Raw genomic sequence first — 18,656 nt, forward strand, 5'->3', positions numbered from 1 at the left:
CCAGTATCCTGTCTCTCACAGTGGCAGGAGTGGATGCTATACATGTAGAGGACATAACCAGATAGCTCTGAAATAAACTATCCCCTATTCAACACCCACCTTAAATGGCAACCACCATTTATTGGTTAAGAGATGCCAGAGGAAACATCTCCAATCATTTTGTTCAATAACCATTAATTGATTTATCATCCGTGAATTTATTTAGTCCCTTTTTGAACCTGAATGCTGTCTGCTTCCATCACTTCCTCTGGTGATGAATTCCTTGAGTTAACTATATGTTGTGTAAAAAAAAAGGTGATTTTTCCTGTTAGTTTTAAACCCACCATCTACTAATTTCAGTGGGTGCCCTCTAGTTTTAGTATCCTGGGATTTGGTGAATAACAGTTCCTTGTTCACTTGGTCCATACGCTTCATGATTTTATAGCCCTCTACCATTACCCTTCCCCCAGCCTTTCCTAGGACCTTTTGTCTCTCCTTAGTTATGGAAACTGATCCATGCCCCTTATCATTATGGTTGCCTTTCTCTGTACCTTAATGTGTCTCCACTAGAATGTCATCTGTAGGGGTAGAAACATACCTTTCCTCCTAATCTAGTTGAGAGTCAGAACTAAAATGTGATTTGACACCCTGTTTCTTCAGAAAGAGGAGGATTTTGTGTCTTCTTCCTTCCTTCACAAACCCATTCAGGGCTGCTGACAAACAGGCTATCCTCAGGGACCCCTTAATAAACTGGAATATTGCAGTCCAGTACAATTTGCCCTGCAATGCTGTTCACTGTAAGTATCAGAGTAACTTTATACATGTCAACATTACCATTGAACTTTATGGGACTGTTCCTGTGAAGTCTTGGAACCTGTGTATCTGCAATGGTCCTCATCACACACTCTTTTGGGCATCTCTCATTTTGCACAAAGATTTTTTTTTTAATGCGGTGAGGGAAAATATGTGAGTTCTCAACAGACTTGGACAGGTCAGAAACAAGCTTCCTCAACCTATTAGCTTTTAAAGGGGTCACTCTGGAGTCCTGCAGAGAAGCTGATATATTAGTCCCAGCTGACCCAGCACTTACAAATAATCCCACAGGCACATTTTAAGTGGATAGCCTAGGTGTTTTATTTTTAAAAGGCTTTTGTAAGTGTTAAGGGGGTGGGGTAAAATGAAGGGGGAAGCTAGCACAACCAGTTCTGAAGGAAAGAGTAAAAGTATGAGTCTCCACTAAGACTGCAGCCCAAGTAAATGCTGAGGAGGAGACTGAGAGGGAGACAGAGTTGGCATGTCTACATATTCCTTAATGCGCTATAGTTACTGTGCAATAAGTTTAGTATTTAGTTAACCAAGTACCAAATCAATGTGCAGTAACTTGTGTTACTGTGCAGTAGCACTGACACGTGGTTTTTTAGTGATGCTTACTGCACAGTGGCCTAATACTATTCTGCAGTAGCATATTAGCTTGGTTTTTGCCCAGCACGCTACTGCACAGTGGATGTGATTACACATGCATTTACATTGCATTAAATTTACTGGACAGTAAGCAAAAATAGGCTGGTGTTAAAGTGCATTAACACTGCGTGTGGACTGACTTAGGACTAAACTTAATTCCAAGTCAGTTCACACAGTGTTAAAGCACAGTAAGGTGTCTACACATGCGTTACTGTGCAGTAACTAATCAGGCAGTTCCATCATGTAGGTAGCAAATTTACGCCCAACTCAGCATAAGTTGTCCTAGTTACTGTGCAGTACAGGTGTGCACATGCAAATGTAAATTCAGTTACTGCACAGTAATTTAGTAAATGTGCATGTGTAGACATACCCAGTGTTTTTAGGCTACTGCACTATTAGCCTCTCATGTACAGACACCCAGGGTGTTCAAAAAGGCAGGAGAATCTGCCGTTATCCAACCTCCCCCAATCTCTTCTCATCCCTTCCTACTGCTCTCCTCTCTGTTTGTTTGGGGTTTTTTTTTCTCTTCCTTGAACCTTTTCTTCCGATCTGGAACTCACTGCTTCCTCAGCTGAACCAGCGAAACAGAGTCAGGGACTCCAGGAGGAGCACTCTGGTGGGACTGGAAAACAGTAACAGCCCAGGAGCTCAGCTTCTGATCATTTCCAGTCCAAGGCAGAGCTCCCTGTCCAACCGGATTACAAAGTACATTGCGTCCCCAGGCTCCAGCCTCCTCGCCGTGCCTGGCCTGCGGTGCCCTCCTTCCGCAGGAGGATGGCGCTCAGATCTTTGCAGATCTCTTTCGACTCTGGAGTATTTTTTCACGCTTCGCTGCTACTACAGCATACGTCTGTCTTGCTCACTATTTGCTGCAGTGATCAGGGGGTGCCTGACTGTAAACAAAACACTTTAGATCATAGCAAGGTCGCTGCAGACACAGCTTTTCTACTTGCAGCCTCAGCTAGTTAAGGTGGAATGCCTGTAGCTCATTTCTTCTACCAAACAAAAAGAGAGAGAGTAAGAAAAACACCTTGATGGGCTGGCAATTGGGTAATAAGGCAGGTTCCAGGGGCAATTGTGGGGGAATTGGGATCATGCTTAGGTAATTTTCTGCTTGAAAGATCAGAGCTGCTGCTTAGGGAAAAATCTTAGACATGTCTACATGTTCATTAATGCACCTTAGATACTGCAGTTTAGTACAGTAGGTCCTTTATAAAGTCCTAGCTAAATGCACAGTACCTAGAGTTACTGTGTAGTAGTGCCAGTGCACGGTTATTTAGTGACACTTACTGCGCATTAGCCTAATAACACTGCACAGTAAGCTATTAGTACAGTTTGTGTTGTGACATGCTACTGCACGGTGTTATTAGGCTAATGCGCAGTTAAATGTTTTCTATAGATGTGCCCCCTGGTAACTACAGGTCACTGACAGATCCCCCACCCCCCAAGCAGCTGCTGAGTACCCTGACTCATGTTTATCCCCCTACCACTTTTCTCATGTGAAAACGATCCGATTTCAGCTCGGATTCTTTTAAGGGTTTTCTGCAAACATGTACCCCTGCCCCCTCCCCCCCCCCCCAGAAAGCAGGTGGAAAAGAACATCAGAATGGGAACATCGCTTCCCCACATACAGATTGAATTTTAGTAGTAGTTGTTTAGGATTGTGAATCCAAAAAGATGACAAAAGCCAGTAGGAAAATACAAACTGCCCAAGTGAGGGACTAACATTAGAGGGATGGGGGTGAGGAGGGGAATGCAACTAGGTTATAGAAAATACAATGTTAGCCAACTAAGCCCAGGGGTGGGGAGAGGGGGAGGGGGTGGGGAAAGGGAGGGAGGCAGTTCGCAATGCTGAGAGAGAAAGAAGATAGATACACATAAACCCGTACAATGGTCCACAATGGTGGAAGAAGTAGCTTGAAGAAAGTGTCTCAGTCCATATAGAGTCTAATCACAGGGGTCTTCTTTGGGTGGAGCAGGGTGGTCTGTTGCTGAAGAATCCTCTCAAAGTGAAGTCCATCTGGTGCAGAGAGAGGTTCAGGTGGTCCCCTCTGGGTCTGGTCCGGCAGCGGTCTGTCTGGTGGGGTCAGAGTACTGGCAGTGGCCCTTGACGTGCTCCACGTAGCTGTCACAGGACCACCTGAAGGTGTTGGACACCATGAGGCAGTGTATCAGCTTGGTGTAGCAGCAGGAGACATGGCAAGCATGCAGGATGCTCTCGTTGCTGGGGTCCCAGGCTCCGAGTGTTCCCACGATGAGCGTGTCTACCATCACATCGTAGCCGTGGCCGCTCAGGATGTCAGCCAGTGGGGCATACTTCTCCCACTTGTGAACCTGGGCGTCGGTGAAGGCTTGGTGCTAGTTCTTGAAGGGGAGTGTTACGTCCACAATCACGACTTTCTTGGCCTCTTTTTGTTGGTTATCACGATGTTGGGTTGCATCTGGCTCTCAACCTGGGATGGTGCGGTTCACAGAGATCACCCCCACTGTGGCCAGGATGGCCCTCACCACGCAGTCCTGACAGCATTGTGGCAGAGTTGTCAGGCTCTGGCGTGCAGCCTGCAGCTGCACAGCACATGGGGGAGGGTCTCTACTGAGTAGCTGCACTGTCGGCACCTCTTGTCCTGGTTGCTGAAGTGGACAGCCCCATTCAGAGGCGGGCAGTTGAGGCGGGCGCAGTGGAGGAAGCACCAGTCCACGAAGTGCGTGAAGCTCCTGCTGGGCTTGAAGTGGTTGCTAGAGTCCCACTTTGAGGTGATGTTGAAGACCTTGCCCTGGTCGGGTTTGGCCCTCAGGTTGCCGGTGTACTTGTTTTGGACGGCTTCCTTCAGGAACTGCTCCAGGAAGGTCCTTGTGCTGGGCGTCACAGTGACATGGTTGGCGTGAGGGGCTGGTTGCAGGGAGACTCCCAGCTCCTAGTATTCCTCAGACCAGGTCCAGGTCTACACTTGATTTGAGCCTTCACTAACAGGAGCACCAAGTCCAAGTCAGAGGAAGAATTAGGTGTCCCAGGTGTAGCAGGCTTGTACAATGGTTCCAAGGCTCAGCCCCACACCTGCCTGCCTTGGCTTCTCTTTTGGTCTCTTGTCTGGTGGGGCTGGGACTTATTTTACTAGAAAAACAAACTGGCTGAACTGAAGAAAAATGATCTTGGTTAAAGGCTGCAGTCCCTTAATATAGATAGATGCACTTCAGCTGGTTTGACCACCCTTGGATGAGTGGCTGTTGCTATTCTTAATTGTTTGTATTGTGTTAGCCTAAAGGAATCCAAGTCAGAAACCAGGTTGTTGGCCTGTGCATAAAAACAGAACAAAACCAGTGGTCTCTGGTTGTATACTGGGCACATGTACACCAGACACTAAATGTGCAGTAGTCTAATACTACTGCACAGTAACGTGTCAGCAAAAATCATGCTCATACGCTGCTGAGCAGTAGTGTTAGTCTACTGCTCAGTTAGCATCACTAAAAAGCTGTGCATCAGTGCTATTGCACAGTACTGCCAGTTCCTGCTTAGTACTTTAGTACTAGATTTACAAGTACAAGATTTAGTACTTGGTTATATAAGTACTAAATTTAATGTACAGTAACTATGGTGCATTAATGCACATGCAGACATGCCCACTGATTGCTGTATTTCTGATTTTTCAAGTAATGAAGTTGAGCCAGTGCTGTTTTCTACTACAGGCAGATCCTCACACTCTAAGGACACTCACCAGATAAACACCCTTGCATAACCAACCTGTCTGTTCCCTGCATGCCAGCCCCATCTGTCACTGAAGCAACAGGCAATCCCGAGCAGGGCACAACTGGCTTTGCAGAACTACTTTTCTAAAATGGACAGGCGTAAAGTACATATACCACATGTGGCTCAGCACACTAAACACAGTTTGCTTCTCCAGCTGAGAGAGTTGCAAGGGGTGTAAAATGGTACTTGCATCCTGATGCCTGTGCAAGTTAAAATGCAGCCTCAAAGACAGAAGCAGCCTGGGGTGGGGGAGGAGAAAAGAAAAGTCTTATTTGAAATAAAACAGTGGAATGGGTGCCTGTGTTGCCCACTCTTGCAATTGTATTGTAAGTTGCGCAATACTTTAAAAAAAGCAGTTCCTGGAGACATGAGTGGCAGTCTGCATTTGTTTTTCAAGTAAGTTGCTAGAACATGCGGTTGCAGAGAGAAGCTGGAAAACACAAACCAACTGCTACCTAAAAGCCGATAAAAAAATCCCATATTTTTTTAAGCTAGTCTCATGATTATCTTTTTTTTGGCTTTACACACAATGTTTGAACACTTGGAGTTGGCAGTGCTGAGATATTCTGGGCATGACACACTGAACACAGACCATAACACTAGGGACGTTTGGCTCTGAAATGAACTCCTCCTATGGGCCTTGGGCAAGTCATGTGAATTTCTCTGCCCTGGGAATGGGACTGGTCATTGTTATGAGTGGGAGGGGAATGGAGAAATAAGAACATGTACTGGATTTTTTTTCCCCTTCGCCCTTTGCCCTCCCCCCTAGCCCTCCCATGTGTTGCCTTGTGAAGGTCACTTCATTCTTGTAAAACACTATTATGATGATGATATAGTTGCCTCAGGAATAGCCATAGGGGAAGCTTCAGCAGCTTAGACCCAAACTGGTGTGCATGGGTGAAAAAAAACACTCAGCTACTTCAAAACCAGGCCAGTTGAATTCTCCCCACCCGCATTGTATTGGCTTTTCACTCTTCAAAGGATTTTGTCCAAACAAGTTGTGTGCTACATGGATCCCTGCGAAGTCATGCAGAAATAAAATCCCACTGATAGGGAAATTATGATCTCTTGCCTACCAAACTGAGGGGACCCTCATTAGACTGGGGGTTTAAATGCCTGTGGGCCCATAGGCTTCAATTCAAAGGTCCAGCCATTCCAAAGTTCAAGCCATTGAACAACGGCTGGCAGCATCTCCAGGGAGTGCTCTTCATCCCAGGGGGACGAGATGATTCCTAAGTCCCTGGAGAAATCCCCCACCCATATCCAATCATTCTGATAAAGGAAATGGGACCAAGAACTAGGAAGGAATGGAGAGTGGTCCAGGGCCAGTGGGTCATGCTTGCCCTCTTTGTACCTGGGGGGTGGGGGGGAGTGGGGAAGACACTCCTGAGCTGTGATTCCAGGAGTACAGAAACATTGCAGAAATCAAACTGGCTTTGCCCTCGCTGGGATGTTCCCACCTAGGGAGAGTCTCAAAGCCACTTCCTCCCCTGAGTCCTTTCTCCCTGGTGGGAGGAAGCCACATGTGACTACAATTCTTCTAGCCCCCAAACGCTGTTCCTTATCTGCCTGGCAAAAGGTGCACTGGCACAGAGGGGTTCCTTCTTCCTCCTCCCCTCCACCCCCAACACATGTTAAACTATGAAACAAATGAAACTAGTAGGTAGCCAGTTTTAAAACTAACAAAAGTAAGTTCTTGTTCACACAATGTGGAATTAAAGTGTGGAACTCATTGCTGCCAGGCACTGAGAAAGCTGGCAGCTCTGCTAGATTCAAAAAGGGATTGGACACATTCTTGAAGGAAAGGGGCATCAGGAGCTATTGAGCATGGGAGTTAGGGATACAGAACTTCTTAGACCTTAATTCTTTTTTTATCTTGTTCAAGGACTAATCAGTTCCAATTCAACTGTGCAAAGCCCAATAGTCAAGTTCCAACATTTGACTGATCAGAGCTCAATCCATAAATCTGTGTGGCTCCTCCCTCCCAAACCCATCCGTCTGGGGCTTCAGGCACTCCCCAAATCCAGAAAGGTATCCTACATGCAAGCCCCAGGCCCCAAAGCTTGGGGTTTAGCTGTCCTAGACCTTAAACACTGTCTCAGACCTAGCTGTCCTAGACTTTAAATTGACTGGGGAGGGCGGGGTGGGAGAAGGGGGCTGGCTTGATCTTGGCATTTAAGGTCTGGGACAGTGGTCCCCAAACTGTGGGTTGTGACCCCAAATGGGATGGCAACATCAGTGGGGTGTTCACATCTGAGGATGGGTTGTTGTGGGTTGGGAGTAAGGGGCCATGCTGAGGAAGTTGGGCTGCAAATGGGGTCATGCTCGGAAAAGTTTGGAAGCTGCAAGCGAGATGTGCAGCAGAGGGGAGAAAACCTCAGACCCACGGTGCTCTCCCTTTGCAGCACCCACCGCGTGACACGGGGCAAGACGCACCTGACTCAGCCAGTGGCCAGCCTTGCGGGGCCACCAGGAGTCCGTGGGGACTGACTCCCACCACACAACAAGGTTGCCCACATGCAACCCCAACCCCCCTGCTCCCCTCGGGGCGCTTTCCTTGAACTCCCGACCTCCGCCTCCCTCCCCCCCGCCCCGAGTCAACACGTATCTCGGGCTCCCGCGCCCGGTTCCCCGCAAAGAGGAGGAGGAGGGCAGAAGGAGGGGGTTGGAGCTTCCCTTCAGCCCGGGGCGGGGGTAAAGCAAAGCATCCCCACTCCCCGCCCCTAGAGCAGCCGCTCGGGCCACCTTAACAGGGGCTGTCCGGGAGAGGCCGGGCAGGCAGATGGGGCGGTGCCCGGCGCTGGAGCCAATGGCTCCGCGGCGCTGTTTAAATAGACTGGGAATGTCAATCATTTTCTTCTTCGTCAGCCTCCCTTCAATCGCCATATTGGGCAAGCGAGAAGAGGGCTCGTCTTTTTCTTGTTTTTTTCCGCCTTTCTTTTGCACCCCCCTCCTCCCCCCGCTACTACGCCGCGCCTGTGACACCGGCCGCCGCTCGCCGCGCGCCCGGAGCTGCCCGCCCTGCTCCGGGGGGCCCCACCGCGCCCCCTCCCCGCCCGCGGGGCTGCTTATGCGATTGCTGGCCGGGGCCGCGAGCGCGCTGCGGGCCACTCAAAAGAAAAGGAAAAAGAAGAAAAAAAGGGGGGTGGGGGGGAGCGCGGCGCAGCCACCCCCAGCGGCAAGAGGGGGGCGGGGGGGACATGTCCGACGTGCGCATTTCTAATGGGAGCCCGACCCTGGAGCGGATGGAGGGGCGGCAGGCGGAGCACCCCAAGCCGTCCGCCTGCAGGAACCTCTTCGGGCCGGTGGATCACGAGGAGCTGAGCAGGGACTTCCAGAAGCACCAGCAGGAGCTGGAGGAGGCCTGCCAGAAAAAGTGGAACTTCGACTTCCAGCACCACCGGCCCCTGCCCGGCCGCTTCGAGTGGCAGGAGCTGGAGCCCGGCGCCTCGGCCGACTTCTACTCGCGGCCGCCGCGGCTGCCCAAGGGCAAGGGCGCGGGGGACACTCGCTGCGCGCCGCGCGCCGCCTGCGCCGACCCGGCCGCCGGGCAGAGGAAGCGGCCGGCCCCCGACGGTAACGTACAGCCCCCTCTTCTTGCCTTGCGCCCCTGCCCCTGCCGCGGGGGCTTTTGGTCTGCCCTGGCAGCGGCACCCGCCCCTGGATGCTCCTTTGCTGCCCTGCCCTGGCACCCGCTTGAGTGATTATTTTTTGTGACACATCTGCCCCTGGCTCTAATGCACGGCAAAAGGCACCGGGGGCATTGGCCCTTCCACCTGGGTCCCCCCCATGCTCCTCTGTTTGCCCTGCCTCGCTCTCCTTCAACACCCACTTTACTAGTCTTTTTACATCCACTTGACTTGTTATTTTTGTCGCATGTGGCCCTGCTGCAGGGCAAAAGGCTTGGGGGGCATTGGCCTTGCCACCTGGGTCCCCCAACTGGATGCCCCTCTGTCTGCCCCCCTCTCTTGCCCCCACCTGCGCTGGATGCCCCTCTGTCTGCCCTCCTCGCTTGCCCCCTCCCTCCCTCGGCTCTGCCTCCAGGGACTCCTAATGCCACAGCCCCAGGATCGCAGCATCCCTGGGCACCAAAATGGAGAGAAGTCTTTTTCGACCCAAACAGGAAACCTTGTATCTTGCTTGAATCAGAGAAAGGACTCAGCCGCTAAGCTTTTTAAATGTTTTTCTCCTGCCATTCAGTCTGGAGCTTGTCAAGGGGGTGGGGGGGGGTGTCTTTTCTCTGTGCCCTGGGTGCTGTGAGTGCACATCTGGCAGGAAATGTATTTTAATACCAGGTTTTCCCCCCCTCCCCTAGATTCCTCTCCTCAAAATAAAAGAGCCAACACAACAGAAGAAGAGGTCTCAGAAGACTCCCACAGTGCCAGCACAGTGGAGCAAACGCCCAAGAAATCCAGCCCAAGACGACATCAAACGTAAACTGTGTAGGTGGGTTCCCACTAGGATGTTGGTGTCCCAAAGAAATAACGGATCGGAACAGGCTGGGAGCAGGGAAGTGTGGAGTCACTCCTGCCCCAGCACTCGCTATACTTGCTGCTATGTGTGTGTGTGTGTGTGTGTGTGTGTGTGTGTGTGTGTGTGTGTGTGTGTGTGTGTGTGTGTGTGTGTGTGTGTGTGTGTGTGTGTGTGTGTGTGTGTGTGTGTGTGTGTGTGTGTGTGTGTGTGTGTGTGTGTGTGTGTGTGTGTGTGTGTGTGTGTGTTTTAATGCTCTTAAAAGGCATTTCCAAAAGAGTTTGAATGAGGCTGGCCATATTAACTGTATTTTGTTTGTCCTCAGCCTTGAGACAATTTTTTTTTGTGGCGGGGAGTGTCTGAGCAAGTCCTGGCTGTAGGCTGCTTCTCCACAAGAACCTGGCTGGGGGTGGTTTGGGCCACTTGGCTAGAAGGTGCTGAGTCGTCCTGTCCCAAATAAGATGCTGGCAAAATGAATTTCAAAACGGGCTCACTTCAAAAACAAAAAAGTCAAATGAGAAGTATTTTTCCTCTTCTCTTTGCTGCTTGGGTTTTTTTCTTTTTCTAAACTGGTTGACAATGTTAGCATTGTCTCTGGCGCAGCAAACAAGCCAGGGTGAGATCTCTTAAGTCAGTAAAGAGTGGAGAAAAAGTAAGGGGAGCACTTGGATTGAAATCCAGGGTGGGCAGAACACGTCGTCTTCTACTTACTATTATCATCATCGTTATCATTATGTGTATTATTTTTGGTTATTATTTTTATGCTGCTTTTATTATTGTTGTGATGATGATGATTTTAATAGGATGGCACCCTTCTTACTATGGTCATTTGTCATCATTAGTGTTATTTGTGTGTGTATTACTCGATATTTATTATTTTTATGATTCTGATTTTGATGCTGATGATTTTGAATATGCTGGCACCGCAGTGAGTGTCCAGGGCACCGAGGGGGTTAATGAGTTTGTTTTTTTGAAGCAGCCAGAGGCTGGGCTGGGGAGGGCTAGTGCCTCGGCTGGTGGTTTGAAGGGAATCGAGGTTTTTTTAAGAAAAAGGGAGGTTGACAGACATGCTCGGTGCGGAGCAGATGAAGCTGGAAAGCAGAAGTGAGCACAAATGAGCCCCGCTGGGGTAAACGGGGCCAGGAACACGTCAGCATGATGTGTATGCAAATGGCATTACTACTGTCTGTTTATTTGGGTGAGGGAAGGGGAACCGGAGCCGCGGCGGGCGGCTGCACCAAGGGGTTAAGTGTGGAGGGAAAAGGGCTCCTGCTTTTCTTCTCGTCTGCGTGCTCTCGCGCGCTGCCTCGGGGCGGGGAGCAACGGCAGTCGCCGGCGCCCCGCGCACCGGCCGCGAAAACAGCTCCGGCTCCCCTCCCCCCTCCCGCAGCAGAGCGCCGCAGACCTGGTGACTTGGTGTCCGAGCCCTGTTTACAGGCGCGGAGGGAACCACTCCCATTTCCGTGGGCTGGGGGAGGCGGCCTCGGGTGTGTTGTTTTTCCACAGGGATCTGCCCCTCTGTTCCCCTGCCTGGCACCACACCCGTTTGCAACCTCCCCGGCCCTTGGCCAAGACTGCGGCCCTGGATCTCGGGGCTTTCGAAGTAAAGCTGCCTCCTCCTGCCTTCCTCCTCCCCCCCCCCCACCTCCCGGCCCCCGCTAATACCTGCCCTTGTTGTTTTTCCTTGCAGAGTTCATCTGCATTTCCTCCTTCATCTGGATGCCCCAGTGGTGGATGAAGCCAGGGAGATGTAAAGGTCTATTACAAATTAATAAAAAAAAATACATATCGTTAATTCTCCATGGGATGGAGATCTTGTACAAGCACTGAAGAAAAAACAAAACAAAACACACAAAATGACAAAAAAAAACAAAACAATAACACTAAAATGTTAGGCACTCTTAAAAGATCTGCCTCTAAAAGCATTGGATGTAGCATTGTGCAATTAGGTATTTCCTTATTTGCTTCTTTGTACTACCTGTGTATATAGTTTTTACCTTATGTAGCACATAAACCATTTGGGGGGGAGGGAGGGGAGGGAGTGGAAAAAGGTGAGTGATTGAAACTTGCTTTCACAACCTAGCAAGCAGAGAACTGTATGAAGAGAAGCAGTGTAGGCTTTTTATCACTTAAAGATGTATTGTCCCTTTAAATGGGGTTCTGCAGTGTTCAACGTCCCCCGCCCCCCACCCCTTAATTTTAATGCACCATAATGGTAACACTGGTTTCAGCAGGCCATTATAGCTTGCTTGTGAAGTTTTTACTTATTACATTAAGCTGAAAAAAGAGGTGGGAGCTCTGATGTTTCCGTTATGTAGCAACAAAACATTTATTATTTTATTAATATTATTCTTCCTGGAACTCCTTAAATCCCTTAAACCAGTAGAACTACTATAAAAATCTTTAAATTTGTCCCATCTGTAGCATTGCTTGAATGCTGCCAAATGAATCGGTAGAGTTCATACTTCAAAACCAGAATACTGTGTTTTTCCTTTTTTTTTCCTGATCTTACCCAACTTCTTAATATTCATGGTTGAAAAGGGATACTACATCTTTAAACAGTATTTCTACATTGCCTGTGTACCTGTATGTAAAAATAAAAAAAAAGTTTGAAGTGTACCTGTGTACATAACTCTGTAAAGACACTGAGAAATTATACTAACTTATTTATGTTAAAAGATTTTTTTTAATCTAGAAGAGGATATTTTTCCCCATAAAGCCAAAGTGGCATGTTTTTGTGCATTTGTAAATGCTCTATTTGGTAGAATTTTTAGTTTTGGTTTATTTTTTCCTTTTACTGTTAATTAATATGGCTGTGCTTAAATGATTGCAGACTGAGCCAACTTTAATATTTTTTGTAATGCATAAAAAATAAAGTTGCATATGGATACTGTTTCACATCAAGCAATCAATAAAGAAAAGTGCCATATATAAGAGACATGCTCTCTGGTGTTTCAATTTCTCCTCTACCTGGCACAAGAAGAAATACATTTGGACAAATAATGCCGCAGGTTTCCTTCTGAGAATCTATTCCTGAGCCTCAATAAAACATCAGTCTACAAACACTCTTCACCCCTAAAGTCACAACATGGGCAACAATCATTTTCTTATGACTGAGGAGCAAATGCCCTCAGCCTCTTCAATTAAAATGGGAGAATTTAATTTTTTAGCTACACCACTTGGTTTAAAAATAAGAGTGCTTGGAATAGTCCCTTTGTTAATATCTCCTGTCTTGACTCTAATAAAAAACCCCCCAAGATTTAAAATATAAATCCAAATTCATGTTTCCTGGATCACATACACTCAAGGAATGGGCCATGTCAAGCCTGATTTCACCCAATAAAGGTCACACCTAAACTGTTAAGTCACTCAGCAATCTGTACCATGGATGGTGTCTTTCATCCTCCTCCATCTCTTCTGGTTTAAAGGATTTTCACCAAATCCTGACCTGTCTTTCAAAACACCCTTTACCATAACATCCTAATAAGGTATAGTGTGTGCCCATTTCTGAGAAAATCCTTGTCCAAAAAGAAAATGGCCCAAGGAGGGTATTATGTGCACACACACAACTATTGCAATTAAATTGGCTGTATTAAGTATGCAGCTGGGTTTGCTTTTATGATGTTTGGGCATCTAAATTGTCTCTCTGTTTGTAGAGCAAACTGATCAGGGGTGTCCTCTCCTCAGAAAGCTAACCATTAGAAAGAAGGAATCAAGAATACACCTAATGGTCCAGATCCTATAAACGATTGTGCTCTATTATTACTTACCTAAGCAACCCCATTACAAACCATGAGACTATTCTTTTGTTAAACCACACTGGGAGCAAATGAGGACCAAGCCAGAGTACTGAGAGTGCCCTACTTAGCATAGGACAGGGATTACAAATCAGTGCACAAATCAGGCCCTAACCAGAGGTGGTTTTAGATTAGGGCTAATGCTTTTCACCTGATTTTAAATCAGACTCATTACAAAGTGCCCTGAAAAGCCAGTTTCCTGGGGAAAGAAACATAAACTCACAGGAGCAGCTCTGCTGTTAGGTGAACCTCCTGTTCACCTTCTTGACCCCAAAACTTGCATCATTGCGTGACAAGGAAGGCAGCTCGCATGCACATGATTTGCAGCAGGGGAGAGGAAGGTGAAATCAAGGCTTAGATGGTCCTATCTCGGAGCACATCCGAAAAGCTATCTATTGACAGCGCTGCTGGAGCCCACGTGCAAACTGGTTATTGCTCCCTTCCAACCTTGCCGGGGGATCCCTTTCCTCCCCCAGGAGCGAGGCTGTGCCTCAATTTCCCCCACCCGGGCACAGGCTGGTCAAGCTGTGGAGGGAAAGCGCAGCCCAAGGCTTTCTCACTCAGGCTGTATGCGCGCGTGACACTCCTGTCCGCTTCGGCCTGGTAGGAGCGGATCGTGTGGCCCGCCGCGGTCCCAAAACCGGATCCCACGGCGGCTGGCAGCCCTTACGCAAACAACCAAGGCGAGGAGAGGCGAGTCCCTGCCTGCCAGCACCCAGGTTTATGCCGGGCACAGCCTCCCCGCCTTGCAGCGAAGCCCCATTCAGCGAGGGGTCCCCGTGTTTATTCCCCCAGAGCTGGGTTCCTCCGCCCCCCGCGCCCGCAACCTCGGCTCGTGCTTCCCCCGCAAGGCAGGCGGGGATCGGCCGCTTCCCCCCGCGGGAGCAAGCGCAGCCGCCAAGCCCGGATTTATGAATCGCCCGTGCACTAGCAGCTATTTACTAGCAGCCACCCATGGACTGGCCCCGGGTCTGGAGAAAGGGAGTGGTCAGCGCGGGGCTGTTTTTCTTCTTTTTTCTAAGCCCTTTCTGGTGGCGAGTGGCCAAAACCCCTCTCCACCCCCTACTTTATACCCCGGGATCGGGCTGGGATCCGGGCCCCAAAACCCCGGGCAAATAGCCCCGCCAAGGTCTAGTCGCGGCTACCTGGGCCACGCCGGTGCGGGGGGAGGAATGTGCGTATGTGTGGTGTGTGTAGGGGGGCGGGAATCGGCGATTGGAGCATGGGGACTAGAAGCCCCGAAGCAGCAGCAACTCCCTGCAGCCAAAAAAAAAAAAAAGATGTCTTTTCTTTCCCTCTCTGCACAACCTTCCTGCTTCGGGGGGGCGGGGGAGATGCCCCGCTTCCAGTGTACCGGCGGGGAGATCGCGGCGCAGAGGCGAGGATTGCATCACTGGAACATGCCTCGATCCCTCTTCCCCCCCGACAGAAAAGTGTTGCAACAATCATGGCGTTGGCTTGGAGCCGCTCCCACCCCGGCGCCCCGCTCCGCAGCGCCGAGCCCCCGCGACCGGGGCAGCGCTGGCGGGCGCGTGCTTTGCAAAGCCCAGCGATGCCCTAGGAGCTGGGCTGGGGGGAGCAGCAAGGTCCGGAGTGTGTGGGGGGGCCTCTTTCCTCCCCCCTCCCAGCCCTGCTGGGGCTTGTTGTTGTACGCGGGCTTGGCAGCGGCTCGCCCCAACGAGCCTGTGCTGCAGCGAGCGCTGCAGCCGTGGGGCGGCTTAAGGTGGCTCCGCGCAGCACCGGCTCCGCGGGCCCGGGGTATATTTGCATGTCCCCGCCCCGCCTCCCTCATTGGCCCGAGCTGCAGTTTGAATTTGTTGTCTCTCTTCTCCACTGCTTTCTTCCCCGCTCCCTCCCCCCCCGCCCCGGCCTTCTCTCTGCGGCTGCTGGAGGCGACCGTGTGTGGCTGCTCCTCTGCGGATGAGACGTGGGCTCCCCGCAGGCGGCTGGGGGCGGGGGGAGAAGCAGCTCTGCGCTTGCCCTACCAGAGGGGTGTAGGGGAGGGTTGGTTGATGTGAGGCTTGGGGGAGCTTCTAATCTACTAGCTCCCCTTTCCTTGCTGTCTGGGGCCAGGGTGCTAAGAGGAAGGCGAGACAAGGCTTTCTGTAGGGGTGGGTTGAGATTCACTGGGGCCCTGGATTCAGGGCCCCTGCCCCACTGCCATGGGCTTCAGCCAGAGTAGCCGATAAGTGGCTGAACTAAGGAGGCGCTGCCCCTCACCCCTCCTGAGGTTGGAGGTGTGGAGCCACTGCCTGCCAGGTGTGTGTGGGAAACACCATGTATCTGGGTCCATGAGGGCAGTTTTCCTTAAGCGTGCACAGGGATAATGGCTCTTCTGGCATGGCTAGTTCCTGCCAAGATTTGGGGGCTTAACGCCCACCTTATGGAAATGGGAGGCTCCTCCCTAGCTTGCTCCTGTGAGTATATGGCTGAGGGCAAGCAAAACTTGGGGGCATCAGAGCCCCAAGCCTCTGGGCTTGGGCCTGCATGTAGGATGCCTGCCAAAGACCTTGGGAACATCTGAAGCCCCAGGTGGGGGAGGAAGATGTTTGCCAGTTTAGGGTCACTTATGGTTCTGGACTGAATTGTGGATTTGGCCTGTGCATTAATTTGCCTATGGCATGCTGGGCTTTATTGGACCAAGTTAGACACAGTTTCCTATGCAAGACTCTTTATTGGGTCAGGGCAGCACTATCTCACTAGCTAACCCAGATTCATCCCTCTGTTCTAACAGGACAGGTGTTTTTTGAGTAGCTGGATGTGTGAGAGTTTTCTTTCCTCCTTCCTGGGGTGGGTGCTTCTTCACTCATGTATCCAGACAGAGTTTCACTGGTTGGTGTCCACAGGCTCCCTCCACGTTTGGGGGACAGTGGGTGCCGGCTGGTGTGCTTTATTCGGTGTCCCCCTCCTGATGCTGTAGTTATTAACCTCCACTCCCATCCCTGTTTTCTTTTTTGTTGTCCCAAGCAATTAGCTGGTATGTCTCGTGTCCTCCCTTCTTAAATAGGACTTACAGATTTTCCATGATGGTCTGAGGTCCATGACATCTGGGCATATCAAATAGGCCTTCCTGGGGTGGGGAGGGAGACTTTGGGTCTCTAAGCAAAATAAGAGGGAGTGAGGGAGTGTATTTCTTCCTTCATTTGAATTGTGCTAAACTAGGGTGCTGTGACACCCTGAGGTGCCTCTCCAGGGTGCCGTAGGGGGGCCATGTGGTATTAGCGCTGTTAGGTGTGGAAGCGTGATAAACCCAGAGGTTTCAAACAGGAATTTCATAGTGTTAAAAACATTGTGACCTGTTGTGGACTTTCCAAATGGAAGAATTGCTCTGTTATTTTTATGTAGTAAAAAAAAAAAAAGTGAATGCAAAACTGGCATTTTTTGAGGGATACTTTGAGTTGAGAACTGCTGATCTAGGCTGAGGGAGTCTCCAGCATAGTGAGTCCTTTCTGAGGAGACCAGCCTTTGGATTAGCTTTTTCTGCTTAGCAGCCAAAGCCTCTTTGTTGGTGTTGCTTTTCGGCTCTTTAAGAAACTTTTAGCTAACTGTTTTTTGGGGGGGGGGGGAAGGAATCTATAGTCTAGTGGTTGAACTGCAGGAAAGAAAGATGGCAAATCTGGTTTCTCTGTTCTAGAGTTGCTTTGTGGCCTTTAGTAAGTCACTTATCTGCTCAGTGTCAGGAAAATGGCTGAAACTTCCTTCTGGAAGGTGCTGTGGAGTTTAACACATTGAATGTTAGTTGAAGGCTTTTGGGTACTTGGATAGAGGCTGCAAAGTATTATTTTTTATGTGTGTTTTGCACGCTAGTAGAGCAAATCCACAAAAGTTCCTTTTGTAGATCCTTATTTGCATCATTTCTAATTTTAAAGTTCCCCATTTATTTCCTTTGTACTCTTTGTTTCAAAAGGTTGTTTTACCCTTTTTGTATGAAAGCTTCTACACCCAGTTCTGCAATGCATTTGAACTCTGCTGTGCCTGTTGTATTCGATGTTTTGTTGTATTCTGTGAAATGCTAAAATAAAAAAAACCCTGAAGCATGTTATAGTTTTGTTTGAAAATTCTGCAGCAGACAAGACTTTTTAAAATTCTGTCTTACTTTTCTGAACACAAAAGTTATCTAAATTTAGGTAAGGAGATGATTGAGTCCTGAATAAGAAGAAACTTGTACATGAATTCAATATTTTTTGCTAGATTCTAACTATACATTTGAGAAGTATAACTGGGGCTTGGGGGGAAGCTTGTTTATGTCTTAGTTTACCTTGGGTGAAATAAAAAGCTGGGAGAACAGGCTTTTAAATAGAGAGTAGGGTAAATATTTTTTGTTTTGTTTTATTTGTGATGGTAAGTTTGCTGAAGAAAGCTGTTTAAGGGGAAGGAAAACTTTCCTCCTTGCACCCCAAATTTGGGTTGCATTTAGCATATATTTCTGTTGAAAAAATGGAGGGAGGGGAGAATTTAAAATGTTGAAACATCTTGTTTTGATACTGTAAATTTGTTCTTTGAAAAAGTTTTGAAAATTGCATATCTCTTCCCTCCTCCCCCCAGATGCTTTCAAAAGGAAATATAGCAAGTCTTCATTTTTGCATAGGCCGATTAAAAAATAAATAAACATTTTAAAGATGCCCCAAAAGGGACTATTTCAGTTTGAGCAAAGAATTTTGTTTGAAGAACATGTGGGGGTCCAAAACAAAATGTGGGTGTGTGAGTAGGGGGGAAGGGCATGTTGGGGTATGTGTGTGATCAAAATAATCTTAAAATATTCACTTTTGTTTGAACCAAACTTAATTTTTCCCAGGTGTGGGGTTTTTTTAAATTTTTAAAATTTTTTTTAAAATTTTGCTACAGTTACCTGACCAAAAAGTCTACTACTGCACAGGCCTATTTAAGCCTGCAATTGCTGCCTGCCTGCTTCCCTGATCCTAGAGAGCCTTGCTGCCTTTCTCCAGCTCTAGTTCCAATTACACAACTTGCCTCATAGCAATTATTTAAAAACATGCACAATTATATCAAAGAATAAAGACAAGTCTTTTTCTCCACCCTCTGCCCAACTTTGATTTTTAAAAAATCTGGAAGAGAATTGAATGTGGGTTGTGTGGCAGGGAGGAATTGTTGCTACTTTTATCTGGGCTAGGTACAGACATTCAAAAAGCCTGAGGCAGAATTGATTTAAGCTATGTGACTTTCTGTAAGTGGTGTAGTTTAGA

General features: G+C 48.7%; 1 protein-coding gene across 1 annotated transcript; it reads left to right on the forward strand.

The window, feature by feature from the left end:
- Positions 1-8,026: 8,026 nt before the first annotated feature.
- CDKN1B (cyclin dependent kinase inhibitor 1B) lies at positions 8,027-12,591 on the forward strand. Its single transcript, XM_090043846.1, has 3 exons — positions 8,027-8,761; positions 9,501-9,631; positions 11,346-12,591. Exons 1-2 carry the CDS (start codon positions 8,386-8,388, stop codon positions 9,620-9,622), a joined length of 498 nt encoding a protein of 165 aa, XP_089899972.1. The 5' UTR covers positions 8,027-8,385; the 3' UTR covers positions 9,623-9,631; positions 11,346-12,591.
- The last annotated feature ends 6,065 nt before the right edge of the window (positions 12,592-18,656 follow it).

This window comes from Crocodylus siamensis, chromosome 4, assembly GCF_052110815.1.
Source record: "Crocodylus siamensis isolate JL-2025a chromosome 4, ASM5211081v1, whole genome shotgun sequence".
Classification (NCBI taxonomy): domain Eukaryota; kingdom Metazoa; phylum Chordata; order Crocodylia; family Crocodylidae; genus Crocodylus; species Crocodylus siamensis.